Raw genomic sequence first — 17,264 nt, forward strand, 5'->3', positions numbered from 1 at the left:
ATCTACCTTATTGTGACCTTGCACCTTATTGCATTGCACTTTACTCTGTACTGTTATTGTTTTTACTTGTATTACATCAATGCACTTTGTACTGACTCAATGTAACTGCACTGTGTAATGAATTGACCTATTTGATTGGTTTGTAAGACAAGCTTTTCACTGTACTTCGGTATAAGTGACAATAATAAACCAATACAATACCAATGGAGAAAATTACCATTATGTCCTGTTCACAAAAAGTCAAACAACTCCAATACACTTAATTCTGGCACAATTTGTTCTTAATTGTTAGTGATATGGTGAAATGCATCATCAACAGTACTATCAAATGGCACTTACTCTTCTGTAAGCATTTCACTGACGCCCAAGTTTGGGTTTCATTAGGGCCACTCAGCTCCAACCCTTATTGATGCATTTCCCTAGGCAACTTTGGCAGTACGTCTCAAACATGCAGCATCTACCACCAAGAAGGTCAAGGACTTCAGACGCATGGGTATGCCATCCATGTTTCTCTCCAAATCACACACCATCCTGACTTGGCAGTTCCTTCATCATCGCCGGCTCAAAATCCTGTAATGCTCTACCCAACTGCACCATGGAAGTACCTTCACCTAAAATGTGGATGTTGAGGGAGGCAGCTGACTGGCACCACCTCAATGGCAGTTAGGGGTAGGCTATAAATGCTGGCCTTGACAGTAATGCCCAGATCAGAGGAAATGAATAAATAATAAAATTGCCCAATAGCCATTAAATCAGTGATCTTCATGAACATTTGGTATAATTTGTTAAAGTATCCAAAGTCTCTTGCAGATCCAATCTTGACCATTATATATTCTACTGTTTAGCCCAAGTTCTGGAGTTCCCTCTCTAAATCTGTCACATTACTATCTCTTCTTTCTACCAAGTGTCACCTCAAAATCCCATGTCTCTGAGCATTTCAATCGCCTGTCCTGATATCTGGATGGAGTCAAATTTTATCTGAAACCATTCCTGAGAAATGTCTTGAGGGACTATAGTTCAATAAAGATAGGTTATTGGAGTTAATGAAACAAATTTTAAACAGATTGCTTTAAGTATTTAAAATGCATATATTTTAATAACATTTCCCTTCAGTTTTCACTTCTCCAATTTATGTAGCCAGCAGCAGACAGATCTTCAAAGAGTCCTGTTTGTATCTGGCATCATTGATGCTGTGTTGAAAGCAGAGCATTTGGATTCCCCACTGAAAATACAGACAAGAAAATGCATGTAGGCATTTCCCAAAGGTTGCCTGGTTCCACATGGAATCCGCAAGTTAAATTTAATGGTGGCAAGCTGACTTTGGCTTTTAAGAACTGTTATTGTTATTCACAATTCTGATTAGAAAGCAGTGAATTTTACCCACATTTTCTAAGAGCATTACAACATTTACAGATCCAATGAAAATGTACAGTTGGACCCATTTTGCAATTAAACAGGAAACTAGTTTGCTCCCTCAGGTGAATATAAAGAAACTCATTTCACTATAATTGTACAAGGATAGTTCCCCTTGGTGTCTTGGTCATTATTTATCAACAATCATGTGTTATAAAGCCCAAAAGATCTGTTCTTGAATACATTGGTGTTTGTGGATGCTCACTATACAAAAATTAATTGCCATGTTTCCTACATTGCAGTAGCACATCAAGTAATATTCATTGACTATAAAATGCTTTGGGATCCTGAGATCATGAAAGCCCCTGTATAAATGCAACTAAGAATTTCTTTTCATAGCAATTCATCTGTAGAACTCCCCAGAAGACATGCAGAAACTATTCACAACATACCACAATTCTGAACATTAAAACAGAACTTGCTTGGCAACTTCTTACCTCATCAAGTAGAACCCACACTTCGGAATCTTGTAAAATTGACAGCCTAATCGCTGAGATAGGGTTTAATCTCGGGTGAATGGCACCTTCTGCTATTCCATTTTCAAATCTACCTGCGCACAAGGAAAGAAAAACACACAAGTATTTTACTTATGCTCAAGTGAAAGGTGATAATAGTAACATAAAAAGCCAGCAGGATTTCACCTTTCAGAATAGATATGGGGAGGGGTGTAACTTTTCATTCCCTTTAAGCTTGGTAACCTTCCAGCAGAAATCACCTTTCTTACCTACATAAGCCAGAACCCTTACTAAATGCTCTAGTCAATAAATAGATCTTAGAACCATAGAACAATACAGGCCCTTCAGCCCACCATGTTGTGCCGATCTTCAAACCACTCCTAAGACTATCTAACCCCTTCCTCCTACATATCCCTCTATCTTAAATTCCTCCATATGCTTATCTAACAATCTCTTGAACTTGACCAATGTATCAGCCTCCACCACCACCCCAGGCAGTGAATTCCATGCACCAACCACTCTCTGGTGAAAAACCTCCCTCTGACGTCTCCCTTGAACTTCCCACCCACTACCTTAAAGCCACGTCCTCTTGTATTGAGAATTGGTGCCCTGGGAAAGAGGCGCTAGCTGTCCACTCTATCTATTCCTCTTAATATTTTGTATACCTCTATCATGTCTCCCCTCATCCTCCCTCTCTCCAATGAGTAAAGCCCCAGCTCCTTTAGTCTCTCCTCATAATCTCTACTCCAGGCAGCATCCTGGTAAATCTCCTCTGCACCCTTTCCAACGCCTTCACATCCTTCCTATAATGAGGCGACCAGAACTGGACACAGTACTCCAAGTGTGGTCTAACCAGAATTTTGTAAAGCTGCATCATCACTTTGCGGCTCTTAAACTCGATTCCCCAACTTATGAAAGCTAACGTCCCATAAGCTTTCTAACTACCCTATCCACCTGAGTGGCAACTTTCAGTAATATGTGGATATGAACCCCCAGATCCCTCTGCTCCTCCACACTGCCCAGAATCCTGCCATTTACTTTGTATTCCACCTTGGAGTTTGTCCTTCCAAAGCGTACGACCTCACACTTCTCCGGATTGAACTCCATCTGCCACTTGTCAGTCCAGCTCTGTATCCTATCAATATCCCTCTGTAAGCTTCGACAGCCCTCCACACTATCCACAACACCACCAATCTTTGTGTCATCTGAAAACTTGCTAACCCACCCTTCCATTCCCTCATCTAAGTCATTAATAAATATCACAAAAAGTAGAGGTCCCAGAACCGATCCCTGTGGGACACAACTAGTCACAGCCCTCCAGTCCGAATGCACTCCCTCCACCACAACCCTCTGCTTTCTAAAGGCAAGCCAATTCTGAATCCACATGGCCAAGCCTCCCTGGATCCCTTGGCCTCTGACCTTCTGAAGAAGCCTACCATGCGGAACCTTGTCAAATGCCTTACTAAAATCCATGTAGACCACATCTACTGCAGTACCCTCATCAATCTTCCTGGTCACCTCCTCAAAAAACCCTATCAGGCTTGTGAGGCAAGATCTTCCCTTCACAAATCCATGCTGGCTGTCCCTAATCAATCCATGATTCTCTAAATGATCATAGATCCTATCCCTTAGATCCTTTCTAGCAGCTTACCCACCACAGATGCAAGGCTCACTGGTCTGTAATTCCCTGGACTATCCCTACTACCTTTTTTGAATAAGGGGACAACATTCGCCACCCTCCAATCCTCTGGTACCATCCCCATTGACAACGAGGACTCAAAGATCCTAGCCAGCAGTTCAGCAATCTCCTCCCTCACTTCCCGAAGCAGCCTGGGGAATATTCTGTCAGGCCCCAGGGACTTATCTGTCCTAATATTTTCTAACAACTCCAACACATCCTCTCTTGATATCTACATACTCTAGAACATTACCCTTACCAACACTGTCCTCAGCGTCATTCAGACCCCTCTCCTTGGTGAATACTGAAGAGAAATATTCATTGAGAACCTCACCCACTTCCACAGCTTCCAGGCACATCTTCCCACCTTTGTCTTTAATCAGACCTACCTTTACTCTAGCCATCCTTCTGCTCTTCATGTACGAGTAAAAAGCCTTGGGATTTTCCTTAACCTTACTCACCAAAGCCTTTTCATGTCCCCCTTCTCGCTCTCTTCAGCCCTTTCTTAAGTTCCTTCCTTGCTACTCTATATTCCTCACGAGCCCTGTCTGATCCTTGCGGCTTACACCTTATGTATGCTGCCTTCTTCTTCCTAACTAGTTGTTCCACCTCTCTTGTCACCCATGGTTCCTTCACCCTGCCATTCCTTCTCTGCCTCACCGGGACAACTTTATCCCTAACATCCTGCAAGAGATCCCTGAACATCGACCACATCTCCACAGTACATTTCCCTTCAAAAATGTCATCCCAATTTACACTCTCAAGTTCTCACCTTATAGCTTCATAATTCACCTTTCCCCAATTAAACGTCTTCCCATCCTCTTTGCTCCTATCCCTGTCCATGACAATGCTAAAGGTTATGGAGCAGTGGTCGCTGTCCCCCAGATGCTCACCCACCGATAGATCTGTCACCTGACCCGGTTCAACTAGACCTAGTATGGCATCCCCTCTAGTTGGCCTGTCAACATACTGTGACAGGAATCCGTCCTGGACACATTTAAACTCCGCCTGGTCTAAACCTTTGGCACTAAGCAGGTGCCAATCAACATTTGGGAAGTTGAAGTCTCCCACGATAACAACCCTGTTATTTTTGCATCTTTCCAAAATCTGCCTCCCAATCCGCTCCTCAGTACCCCTACTGCCACCGGGGGGCCTATAGAATACTCCCAGTAGAGTAACTGCTCCTTTCTTGTTCCTAACTTCCACCCATATTGACTCTAGAGAGGATCCTTCTACATTATCCACCCTTTCTACAACTGTAATAGTGTCCCTGACCAGTATCGCCACCCCTCCTCCTCTTCTCACCCCCCTCCCTATCCCTTTTAAAATACTGAAAACCAGGAACATTCAATATCCATTCCTGCCCTGATGTCAGCCATGTCTCTGTGATAGCCACAATATTGTAGTCTCATGTACTTATCCGAGCTCTCAGTTCATCTCCCTTATTCCCGATGCTTCTTGCATTTAAGTAAATGCACTTTAGCCCATCCACCTTACTACTTTTATAGCCTGTACTCTGCTTCTCCTTCCTCAAAGCCTCTCTACCCGTTAGATCTGACTTTTCCCCATCTCCTTCTTCCTCTGACCTACTCCTCTGGTTCCCATCCCCCTCGCAAACTAGTTTAAACCCTCCCAAACCTCCCTAGCAAACCTGGCTGCAAGGATATTGGCCCCCCTCAGGTTCAGGTGTTACCCGTCCTCTCTGTACAGGTCCCACCTTCCCCTGAAGAGATCCCAATGATCCAAAAATCTAAAACCTTCCCTCCTGTACCAACTTCTCAGCCATGCATTTATTTGCCATCTCCTTCTATTCCTACCTTCACTATCGCATGGCACTGGCAGCAATCCCAAGATTGCTACCCTTGAGGTCCTGTTCTTCAGCATTCTGCCTAGCTACTCACTTTTCAGGACCTCATCCCTCTTTCCTACCTCTGTCGTTGGTACCAACATGAACCATGACTTCTGGCTGTTCTCCCTCCCACTCAAGAATCCTGTGGACCCGATCGGTGACATCCCGGACCCTGGCACCTGGGAGGCAACATACCATCCGGGATTCATGCTCACTGCCACAGAACCTCTTATCTGTTTCCCTGACTATCGAGTCCCCTATCACTACTGCCTTCTCCTCCCTTCCCTTCTGAGCAGCAGGACTGGTCCCAGTGCCAGGGACCTGGCTACTGCTGCTTGATCCCTACGAGTCATACCCCTCAACAGCCTCCAAAGCGGAAAACCTGTTATTGAGGGGAACAGCCTCCGAGGTCCTCTGCACTATCTGCCTGTTCGTTTTCTTTTTCCTTTTCTATCCCCTGACAGTCACCCTTCTATCTACTTCCTGGACTCCAGAAGTACCTGCTCTAAGGGGGGTGACTGTCTCCTGACGTACAGCATCTACATAACTCTCTCCCTCCCTGATGCTCCACAGTGTTTGAAGCTGCAACTCCAGCTCATCAATTTTGAGCCGAAGTTCCTCCAGCCTCAAGCACTTACTGCAGACATGGTCATCGTGGACTGCAGCAAGGTCCATGAGCTCCCACATCAAGCAGCTGCAGCACACCACCCTGTCCTCCACCTGAACTAATTTTTTTCCCCTTATCTAGTTTTTCCTACTTAAAAATTGATAACAGGTAAACCTTACCTTTACTTACCATCTACTCTCCCGCCTTGCCCCTTTAAGCTGAAGCCCCTTGAGCCAAAGACCAAATCACTCTGCTCCCGCTCACTCCACTGCCCGCTCCGACGCTGCTCACTGGATATGGCGGTTTGCTTTTTAAACTGCCCGTGCTTTACCTGCTGATGTCACACGCATGCGCAATCCTGCCCCCACTACTCCCAATGAGAACTTATATTAAAAAAAGCTTAAAAAATAACCTTATAAAACAAAACCTCAAATAATAAAAACCTTATAACAAAAAAAAAGCAAAACATATCTGTTCCGAAGTCCTGATGCCTGCTGAAGCGAAATCCACAAAACCTCCGAACTTTTCTTTTTACCCACTTTTTAAACTTAATCTTAAAAGAAACATTCTCTTCTGCACCTTTGGTCAGAGTGATATTATAATAGGCCTTTGGAGTTAAACAATGTGAAATCAGGCCACTAGATGGAGCATTGACTTGTACTATTAACAACATCTTCTCCAAACTACCCCAAAAGCTCAATGTTGTATGCAAAGCCAACCTTCTATGGAAGGATCAAAGGAATTCTTTTTTAATTCATCCAAGGGATGTGGGCTTTGCAGGCTGAGCCAGAATTTAATTGCCCTCGAGAAGGTGGTGGTGAGCTGCCTTCTTGAACTGCTGCAGCCCTTGAGGTGTGGATATACCCACAATGCTCTTGGGGAGGGAGAGTTCCAGGATTTTGACCCAGGAACGGCAATATATTTCCTGGTCAGAATGGTGCGTGGCTTGGAGGGCAACTTCTAGGTGGTGTTCCCATGCTTTTGGTGCCCTAGTCCTGGGGATAATGTTTAAGATCTGCTCATAGATTAGCTGAAGGCCAAATGCCTGTCACTTGCTCTTGACAGTTCTGACAGGCAAAATACCCTTGGAAACGAACTAACCTCTTGCTTCCTTCCTGCAGTCTGCTGCAGATAATTAGTTCCGAGGCTCTCCAGTAAATACACATCAGCTGCCTTGCCCACACTATACCAGATGGCTAATCAGAAGTCAGTAATTCTGGTGTTTGTTCATTTGGTTAGACACATTAAAGTGATGCCAGCAGCAAATTTACCATTCAATAAATAAGAATAAATTAACTCTGGTCCTGCCTAATTAAAAGTAATCTTTTAAATTGTAACCAGTAAAGGGCAATGAAACTTCAATAAAACTCCACCTTTAACACAGGATAAAATATACCCACAGGGATTTCTGTGCACATTTCTTTTGGGTGTCAGATAAAAGGGAGCTAGAAATAGATGATCTAAGAGAATACGTGTGGAAATCCTTTCCTCACAGACTCCATGCACATCTCATGTTCAGATTAGATTTAGTTCAAGGAAGCCTAGTCAAGTCATCTGGACTGAGGCTTCTGCTAGTAGAGAAATGGGGTATTTTTGTTTGAAGGACTTGTTCACTCAAAGCCAGCAGTATGTTGTTGCTTGGAAATACCTTCAACACAGAACTTAACAAAAAGATGAGAACGAAAGCAGGTGAGCAGCAAACTGGGTTTAAATCAAGAATTGTCATTTCTGTGATTACTGAAAAAAGTGATGTTGAAAATCATCAAGAGTTTCAAACTGTACCTATTCTGTAAAAACCATCTTCAGTGCGCTTATATTTTGGTTCTTTGGTCTCCTGAAGTAATTCAGATCCTAAATCCTAAATGAAAGTAGTCAAGCAGATAAAACAATTCATTAGGAAGTTATTAACAATAAAGCAGAATGAAATGAGCAGCTTTTGCAGTCACAACATCAAACAAAAAGAACTGCAAAATCATAAATTTTAAACAACATTGGTTTAAAACAAAGCAAACTTTCTTTGACAATTAAGAGAGGAATTCATCATCAGAAAATGGTCTTCTATCCTCCTTGCACTACAAGGTGAGAAGTTGTTTGTGCTGATCCATCCATTACCATTTATGCCTCCACCTATGTCTGGAATTTCTTCCCTAAACCTCCCCATTTCATCCTTAAATCTTTATTATGTGATCAAGTTTTCAGTCACCCCTCCCAATATCATCATCTTTGGCATTATGGCGAAACACCTTGGGATACTTTTGCAAATGAAAAGTTAGTAGCATGGAGCTTGCACTGATTTCTTTGATCGCATGTAACTCTACTTTGATCAAATGAGTGAAAAAGGCTTGGACATTTCACATGGATTTCAACTAATGAAACTCATGTACAATGAGTTTCTGCAATCTTTTACAGTTATTTAAGAAACACATCATGGTGGAATCTCACCTCATCCACAAACTCTGACCTCATCCACAAACACTGACCACACACCCAGACTGAATTATTCATCATGGTGAGTGTCCACTAATGCCCCTAACTTGCCTTATTCTAATAAATCCGTTTTTTTTATTTTTAAGTGGAAGGACAAAATAATCAGAAACTGAGAAAATAACTTCCCCATTTTAAGGCAATATTGGTAACATGCTTTTGGAAATCCATTAGGAAGAATTCTTATCTGCAATAAGACAAAGCGCATGGTAATGCTCTATAAAAAAATGGTAACAATCTCCACTTCACTGTCATCAGATTAGATTCTGGACTGTTATTTATTATTTATTTTTTATTTTTGGTGCCTTGTCTTTGGCAATGGCCACCATTTCTTCCTCAGTCTAACTTGCCCTCGAGAAGGTGGTGGTGAAGTTTGCAGCTGGGGAGGAATTCCAGGATTTAAGACTGATGAAGGGACAACAATGACGTACAGGTATCCCTTACTTAACAAATGTTTGATTTACGAATTTTTGCATAAAGCAATTGACACTTTAGGACACATGTCCTCAATTTTTTCATTATGATGAACAATCCTTACGTTAGGAAGCAGAGATTATGTCAATAATCGGAATAATTGCAATTGAAGCCCCGGGCACAGTGCGAACAAAGATTGCTATCCATTGGAAAGATAGCTGCACTGAAATAAACTGCTGTTCATACAAATTATTGATATCAATAATGAAGCAAATCACAGCCTTTTTACAATATTGACTATTGGCACAAATGGCTATTGAAATATACCTCTAAGATTTCTTTATTAGTCACATGTACATCAAAACACACAGTGAAATACATCTTTGTGTAGCGTGTTCTGGGGCAGTCAACAAGTGTCGCCACGCTTCCGGCGCCAACATTGCATGCCCACAACTTCCTAACCCATACGTCTTTGGAATGCGGGAGGAAACCGGATCGCCCGCAGACAGGGGGAGAACGTACAAACTCCTTACAGACAGTGGCTGGAATTGAACCCGGGTCTCTGGCGCTGTAATAGTGTTATGCTAACCACTACACTACCATGCCTGCCCTATTAATTGTAACAGTATTTTATATCTGAAAGTGCACTAAATGTTATAAAGGGCGGAGATATGATAAAGAGAATGGAATGAGGATTAAGCATGTAGTTAGAAGATCATAATTAACAATTGAGTTTCATGATGATCCAGGAAAAAGTGAAATCATTATTGCAAGACTTGAAAGAACACAAGTTGGGGGGTGGACCTTCTGAAACTGATGATATGTTCAGGGCCAGCCATGGTAAGCTTGGACATTTCAAAAAACATGCAAACCTGCATAATATTCAGCTTGCAAGCAAGATCATTTAGTGGTGACAGCAGAAAATTTTCTAAAGGAATTGAAATAAATCAGAGGAAGATGGCTACTCTCCTAAACAAGTCTTTAAATTGGATGAGGCAGGCTTACTTGCAAGAGGATATCCTTGTACACATTCATTTTGAAGAATGAGAAAACTTCATGGCAGCTAAAGATTGCCTTGCTCTTCTCCTTTGAGGCAATGCTGAGGGTGACTACAAATTTAAGCCTCTCTTAATCTGTCAGTCAATGAACCCGAGGGCTCTGAAGGGATATTTGAAGCCCAATCTTCCAATGGTTCAGTGATCTAAAAGACTGGATCACAGCACCGCTTTTCTGAGATTATGTCACATCATTTCTCTCCCTATTCATTGGATAAAGAATAACCAGGACAACAGACCCTTGCTCTTGCTCAACAATGCACCCGGATAATTTGGACAATATATCTGACAACATCGAGGTAGCAAGCTACTATCACCAAAACAACTCACTTCATGGACCAGGATGTTTTCCCTACATTCAAAGGTTATTACTTGCAGCATGTAATGAGGCATGTCACTTCAGGTGTTGAGCAGTAAAGACAAACCCACCATTCAGAAAATTTGGAAGAGGTACAATATCAAGACAGACTATATCAGTGGCTCTTGGGACCATGTAACCCGATGCAGAATGGAGAACACTATGGCCAAAGTGTGTGCACATCTCCTATGGGTTTATGAACCCGCAAAGTCTCCAAGACTACATCAAATTGGCAAATGATGCTGGGTTTGACGAAGTAGTCCGGGATCACATGGAATAGTTATTGGAATCACATGGTGAAGAGCTCATGTTAGAGTTTGAGCAACAGAATTCACAGGAGGCACAAGAAGCCACCACTATAGCATCAACACCAAAACCGCTCATTGTGCGATGTTTTCAGAGGCGTTCTGCCAAATGAGAAAGGGATAGCCATCTTCAAAGATGACAGTCCCGAAACTGAGTAGCTCACGATGGCAAGTACTGTGGTTTGATAGGGAGCTTTATCAGAAAAGAAGAGCTATCTGAATGTCCAACGACAAATTCTCAAGTCTCATCAGTCACCCAGGAACAGGCACAACCCATGTTCTTCATTGCAAGCTCAGATTCACCAGAACACCACTGACAAATCTAACTCCCACTTCCTGCTGTCATCAATTCAACAATTAAATTCATCAATTAGAGAAGAGAAGACCACTCGGCCCCTCGAATCCACTCCATCATTCAATAAGATTATGACGGACATGACTGCAATATCAACTCTGCAATCCCGCCTGCTCATGGCAACCTTTTACCACCCCGCTTGTCAAGAATCTACCTCACAAAACCATCTGCTTCCACCAGCCTTTGAGGAAAAAAAAATCTCAAAAGAATCACGATCCTCAGAGAAAAAAATTCTAATGTCACCAGTCTTAAATGGATGAACTCTTGAGACACCTGGTTCTAGATTCTCCCACAAAAGGATGTGCCTACCTGGAAAAACCCCTCAGGATCTTGTATGTTCACTTGGTGAGCATCCTGAAAGGGTACATTGTGTTTTTTTTAAATCTTCACTTTAGATGTGATTGCTGATAAAATAAACTTTTACCAATTCAAATACTTGTATAGATGCATACTTTTTTTAAAATTGAGATTCTTAAGGGCTGGAATGCAACCAGAGATTTTAATTTAACTAATGGGAAACATCTTTCTGATGTATGAATTTTCACTTAATGAAATGTTTTCCCACAATGTAGCCCTTTCAAGGAATTCCTGTACCTTCGAGTCAGGATGACGTGCAAATTGGAGAGGAACCTCCAAGTAATAGTGTTCCCGTATGTCTGAAGCCTTTATCCTTCTTGGTGACAGAAGTTGCAGGTTTGGTTGGTACTGTCAGAGTAACCCAAGCATAAATTTTGTAGATGGTATACACTGCAACCACAGTGCACTGGTGCTGCAGGGAATGAATGCTTTGGGTAATAGGCTATTTGTTCTGGATGGCGTGGACCTTCTTGAGTATTGTTGGAGCTGTACTTATCCAAGCAAAAGAGTATTCCATCATGCTCCCGACATTTGTCTTTCAAGTGGTGGAAAGGCCTTGGGACGTCAGGAAGTGAGTCATTCACCACAGAATACTCAGCCACTGACCTGCTCCCGTTATTTCTGTGGCTGCTCCAGTTAACTCTTTGATCAATGGTGATCTGAGGGTGTTGATGCTGGAGAACCTGACCATACTAATGTAAAGCAAACTGCAGATGTTGGAAATCTAAAATATAAAAGAAAATACTCAGCAGGTCAGGCTGCATCAATGGAAAGAGAAACAAAGTTAATACTTCAGGTTGAAAACTGTTTATTTTCTTACACATGCATCTGACCCGCTGAGTATTTCCAGCATTTTCTGTGTTTTTTATTTTGTATATCCATTGAATGTCAAGGGTGGGTGGTTTTGCTCTCTCTTGCTGAAGATGGTCAATACTAACACCTTGAGATATGAATGTTACTTGCCGGATATCAGCCCACGCCTGAATCTTTTGTAGGTCTTGCTGCTCATACCATAGCTGCGAATGGGGATATTCACCGATGACGCTGCACCCCACTTCTGACTTTATGTTGAAGGAAGGTCATTGATGAAGCAGCTCAAAATGATTGGTCCTAGGATGCTGCTCTGAGAAACTTTTATAATGATGACCTAGGACTGGGATGATGGACCTCAAGTAACCAACTACAGCCTTCTTTTATGCAAGGTATGATTTCACCTAATGGAATATTTTTCCCTTTACACCAACTGACTTAGGCTTTACTGGAGTTCCATGATGCCACACTCAGTCAGGTGCTGCCCTGATGTCAAGGCTAGTCACTCTGACCTTATTTGTGTGTAGGAGGAGAGGCACCTTGCCCAAGATACTGGTTTTCTGGTGAAACAATGACTGAAGCCAGCTTCATACCCTCAGCTAATGAAAATACATTGCAACTGTTTTCCAAGAAAAATGCCAGCATTTTAGTGCTCAGTCAACGTTTATCCTTGAACACTATCCAAAATTACTATTTATGGTTATTTACTTTTGCTGTGTGTAAATTGGCTGCAATATTTCTGTGTTGTTACGGTCTTTAACAGTACAAAGTTGATTGTGAAATTCTTTCAGAAGTCCAGAGATCAACAAAAGGCCCTATATAAATTCTATTTCTCTTTTACGCTGCTTCATTAATACTCCATTGCCTCCATCCAGTTTGCCGTTTTCTCTGACCAACTTTGATTCCATTACTGAATCAGGGTCACGACTGTTGTTGAAGCACCATCAACCTGAAAAGGTATTTCTTCTGTTTCCTAACAAGACTCCTTCAAAACATTTTCTGAAAAATCAATATAAACTACATCAGCTGTATTTCCTACATCTGGCCTATTAGTTGCTTCTTCAAAAAAAAATGCACTTATGTTTGTCAAGCACATACAAGCTGAGTGCCCTTGATTAACCAATGCTTTTGTAACTACATCAATGTATTCCAAGCATGGCATTAGTTATTGTTATAGCTAGCTATCTTGTTTTCAAAAACATTCAATCACAAGATGTTCATTGGCAAGGCCGACATTTATTTTCCAACTGTATTGCTCCCTAGGCTAATTCAGAAGACAGTACCAACCACATTGGTAAAGATCTGTAGTAAATTGTAAAGCAGACTGGGTAAAGAGGTAGATTTCCTTTCCTGAGGAAAACTGTTTCATGATTACCATTACTGACATTTTGTTTTCATTCCAGATTCATTTTCTTACTCAATTTTAAATTTCCCGGATAGGATCAGTAGCCCAGCCTCTGGATACTAGCCCTGTAACTTATCTCCTATGCTATCTTTCCGTCCTTCTTGGCTGCTTTCCAGTCAAATTGTGGGCTTTGCATATTTAAAAAGTATTGAGGAATTGCATGCAATGCCACTCTAACTGAGGATACAAACTCTCAAGTGCTGGTGATTGATCTACCTTGAACTCTGCTAAATGTCTCAGATCCAAATCCTTTTCTACTTTGACGTCCAACAATTGTTCATGATCTTCCTCCAGTACATCAATGTCTTCACTTCCACCAATATTTGTTAAGAAACAGATGCAGATTATTTAACTCAAATCTCTGCCACCATTTTTTCCTGTACTGTTTGTAGATTTATGGTTTGTCCTCTGATATTATTATGGAAACTAATTAAACTTTCAGAATAGAGGCTGTTTTACTCTTTCACAGCAATGCATCTAAGACCTAGCAGCTTTAAAAACAACCCTAACAAATTATCTACATCCAACAGAAAAGCAGCAGGAAAATGCACATCTAAATTTTGTCATGGTGCCATTACAAATTATTGACACAGCTTCCTTGGCAAATTATACACTGAATTGCAGACATTGTGTGGGTATACACATAGTCCACTGTCAGAGGGCTTTAAAAACAATCACCTTTTCAAGGAATGCATTTCCATTTGTCAATGCATTAGAAAGCATGTGATATCAGGAGAGGCTGGACAAACTTGGGCTCTTTTCTCTGGAGTGGCAGAGGCTGAGGGGTGATCTGTTGGAAGTGTATAAAATTATGAGGGGCATAGAAAAGGTGGACAAGCAATATCTTTTTCCCATTATCGAGCGATCCAATACCAGAGGGCATGCATTTAAGGTGAGAGGGGATAGTTTCAGAACAGACGTGAGGGGTAAGTTTTTTTATTCAGGGAGTGGTGGATGCCTGGAATGCATTGCCTGATAGGGTCGTGGAGGAAAACTCATTGGGGGCTTTTGAGAGAGGCTTGGATGGGCACATGAAGGACAGGAAGATGGAGGGATGTGGGCATTCTGTAGGTAAGAGGGATTAGCTATGTCAACACAACATTATGGGCCGAAGGGCCTGTTCTGTGCTGTACTGTTCTATGTAATCACTCCAATGTTATAAGCACAACTACCTGCATTTGTACAGGACCATGGGCCAGAACTTTGGCTGACTGACTGCTGAAGTACTGCAGGTTCTGCCCCATTCGAAATACCCAGGTCAGCAGGTGTAGGAAGAGAAACAGGAGCTTTCAACCTGCAACGTTAACTCTGTTTCTCTTCCCACAGACACAGCCTGACCTGCTGAGTATTTCCAGCAATTCCTTTTTTAAATTGCAAATTTCTAGTATCTGCAGATTTTTTCCTAAAATTTCAATGGCATTAGCATGGCCAGGTTCTCCAACATCAACACCATCGACCAGAAAGTCAACTGGACCAGCCACAGTAATATGGCTACAGGAGCAGGTCAGCGACCGCGTATTCTGTGGTGAGTGACTCACTTCCTGACATCCCAACACCTTGCCTCCAGCTTCTACACCTGTACGGTGAAACACGGAAGTGGGAGGTGAGCTGACTTCACACTCTGATGCTGGACTCACCATTGAGGACAGACGGACTGAGAAGAAGAACTAGATATTGAAGCTTTACACCAGGAATGGGTGCAAAAATGTCACCAATGCCAGCCTTCATCCAAGTTTGATAACCTCATGCGCTATCAAGCAACAGCTGAGAGCTCTGGATAAAGCAATGTCAAAGACACCAGACACATACCAGCTATAGCACTGAATGCCTGCACTCCAGAACCAGCTGCATCTCCAGTCAAGATGTTAAAGTCACAACTCTGGCATCTACCTGACAACGTGGAAGATTGCCTGTGTATGTCCCATTTACATAAAGCAATCCAGTAAATTACTGCCCAGTTTACTCTCAGTCATCAAAGTGATGCAAGGTGTTGTTGACAGTGCTTTCAAGCAACATGTATTCACCAATAATTGGCTCGTTGAGCTTTATGTTTGGGTTTCACCGGGACCACCCAGCTCCAGACACGACCACAGCCTTGGTCCTAACGTGGACCAAGGAGCTAAATTCCTGTGGTGAAGTGCCCTTGACATCACGGCAGCATTGGACCAAGTGTAGCACAGAGGAGCCCTGGTTAAACTGAAGTCAAGGGGAATCAAGAGGAAAGCACTCCAATGTTTAGAGTCATACCTCACATAGAAGAAGCTGGCAGTGGTTGTTAGGGCTCAATCATCCCAGCCCCAGGACATCATCACAGGAGTTCCTTGGGGCAATGATCCAGGCCCTACCATCTTCAGCTTCTTCATCAATGAACATTCATTATAGTCTTCACTGCGGGAGATTGTACAATATACAATTCCATTCTCAACTCCCCAACAAATGAAGCAATCTTTCCATGAACACAAGGCCCTAGACGACGTACAGGCATGGACTGTTAAGTGACATAACACTCATGCCTCAAAAGTACCAGACAATGACCACCTACTCTCGACATTCAATGGCATGACCATCACCAAGTCTCCCGCTATCAGCCATCATTGTCTAGAAACCAACTTGACCAGCCACAGAAACATCATGCCTACAAGAGCAGGTCAGGGGCTGGGTACATTGTAATGAGTGACTCACCTCCTAGATACACCAAGGTTTTTCCAACATCTACAAGACACAAATCAGCCACCACCCCAAATGTCCATTCCTCTTCCAATGGTGCACAGTGGCTGCAGTGTATGTCATCTACATTTACCTAGGCTACTCTGACAGCACCTCCCAAGCCCATGAGCACCACCAAGTATAAAGGGTTCAGGTAATACAGGAACACCACCAGCTACAAGTTTCCACCCAAGTCACACGTGATCTTAATTTGGAAATATACTGCCAGTCCCTTATCATTACTGGATGTAAATCCTGGGACTCCCACCACCACAGCACTGCAGAAGTACAGAACTTGATTCCCCTCAACTTCAGTTTAACCAGGGCTCCTCTGTGCCACACTTGGTCCAAGGCTGCCGTGAGGTCAAGGGCACATCACCTCTGGGATTCAGCTCCTTGGTCCATGTTAGGACAGCAAATTCAAACAGAAGGAGGAACACATGACAGATATTAAATTATTAACATAGGTAAGAACCAGGCTAACAGGAGCAAGTTCAGAGGGGAAGCAAAACAAAAAGGAAAAGCGAAAGCATGAAGATTGTTGACAAAAATAAAACAGAAAATCCAGAATTATTCTATACGTCTCTGAAAAGGAAAAGGGTTGTAAGAGAAGTGAACCTGATCAGAGATCTAGCCTCATGGTTGCAGAAAGCACATGAATGCCCAACATTCATCTTCACCATGGAAGAGGATGCTGCTGGATTCTACACACAGGAAGATGCAATTGAGATTTTGGATGGGCTACACATTGATAAAGAGGAGGTGTTACGGACTCAGTGAAAGTCCCTTTAAGATAGAGAGTGTGTGTGTATGTGTGTGTGGGGCGTGCTTACGTCAATAGAAGATAAAGGACGTAATGACGTTGTTGAAGAAGTCAGAAGAAGGAGAGAGAGAGAGAAGGGAGAGAGACACCAGCCTGCTTGTTTTCTCTATCAATGGATGAGGAAAACAATAATTATGTTTGCCACTGAAATCCATGTATGGAAGTTGGAAGTAATCCGGTGGAGTTCACT

General features: G+C 42.5%; 1 protein-coding gene across 2 annotated transcripts in view; it reads right to left on the reverse strand.

Moving 5' to 3' along the window:
* The window catches only part of mgat4a (alpha-1,3-mannosyl-glycoprotein 4-beta-N-acetylglucosaminyltransferase A), a 197,299-nt gene that overhangs the window by 6,108 nt on the left and 173,927 nt on the right, over positions 1-17,264 (reverse strand). For both annotated transcript variants that reach the window (XM_052026335.1, XM_052026336.1), the window contains exons 13-14: positions 7,785-7,860; positions 1,851-1,963 (exon numbers count right to left, since the gene is read on the reverse strand). In XM_052026335.1, the coding sequence (XP_051882295.1) occupies positions 1,851-1,963; positions 7,785-7,860 (189 nt within the window). The remainder of the gene's footprint in view (positions 1-1,850; positions 1,964-7,784; positions 7,861-17,264) is intronic.

Source organism: Pristis pectinata, chromosome 11 (genome assembly GCF_009764475.1).
Source record: "Pristis pectinata isolate sPriPec2 chromosome 11, sPriPec2.1.pri, whole genome shotgun sequence".
In the NCBI taxonomy this organism is placed as follows: domain Eukaryota; kingdom Metazoa; phylum Chordata; class Chondrichthyes; order Rhinopristiformes; family Pristidae; genus Pristis; species Pristis pectinata.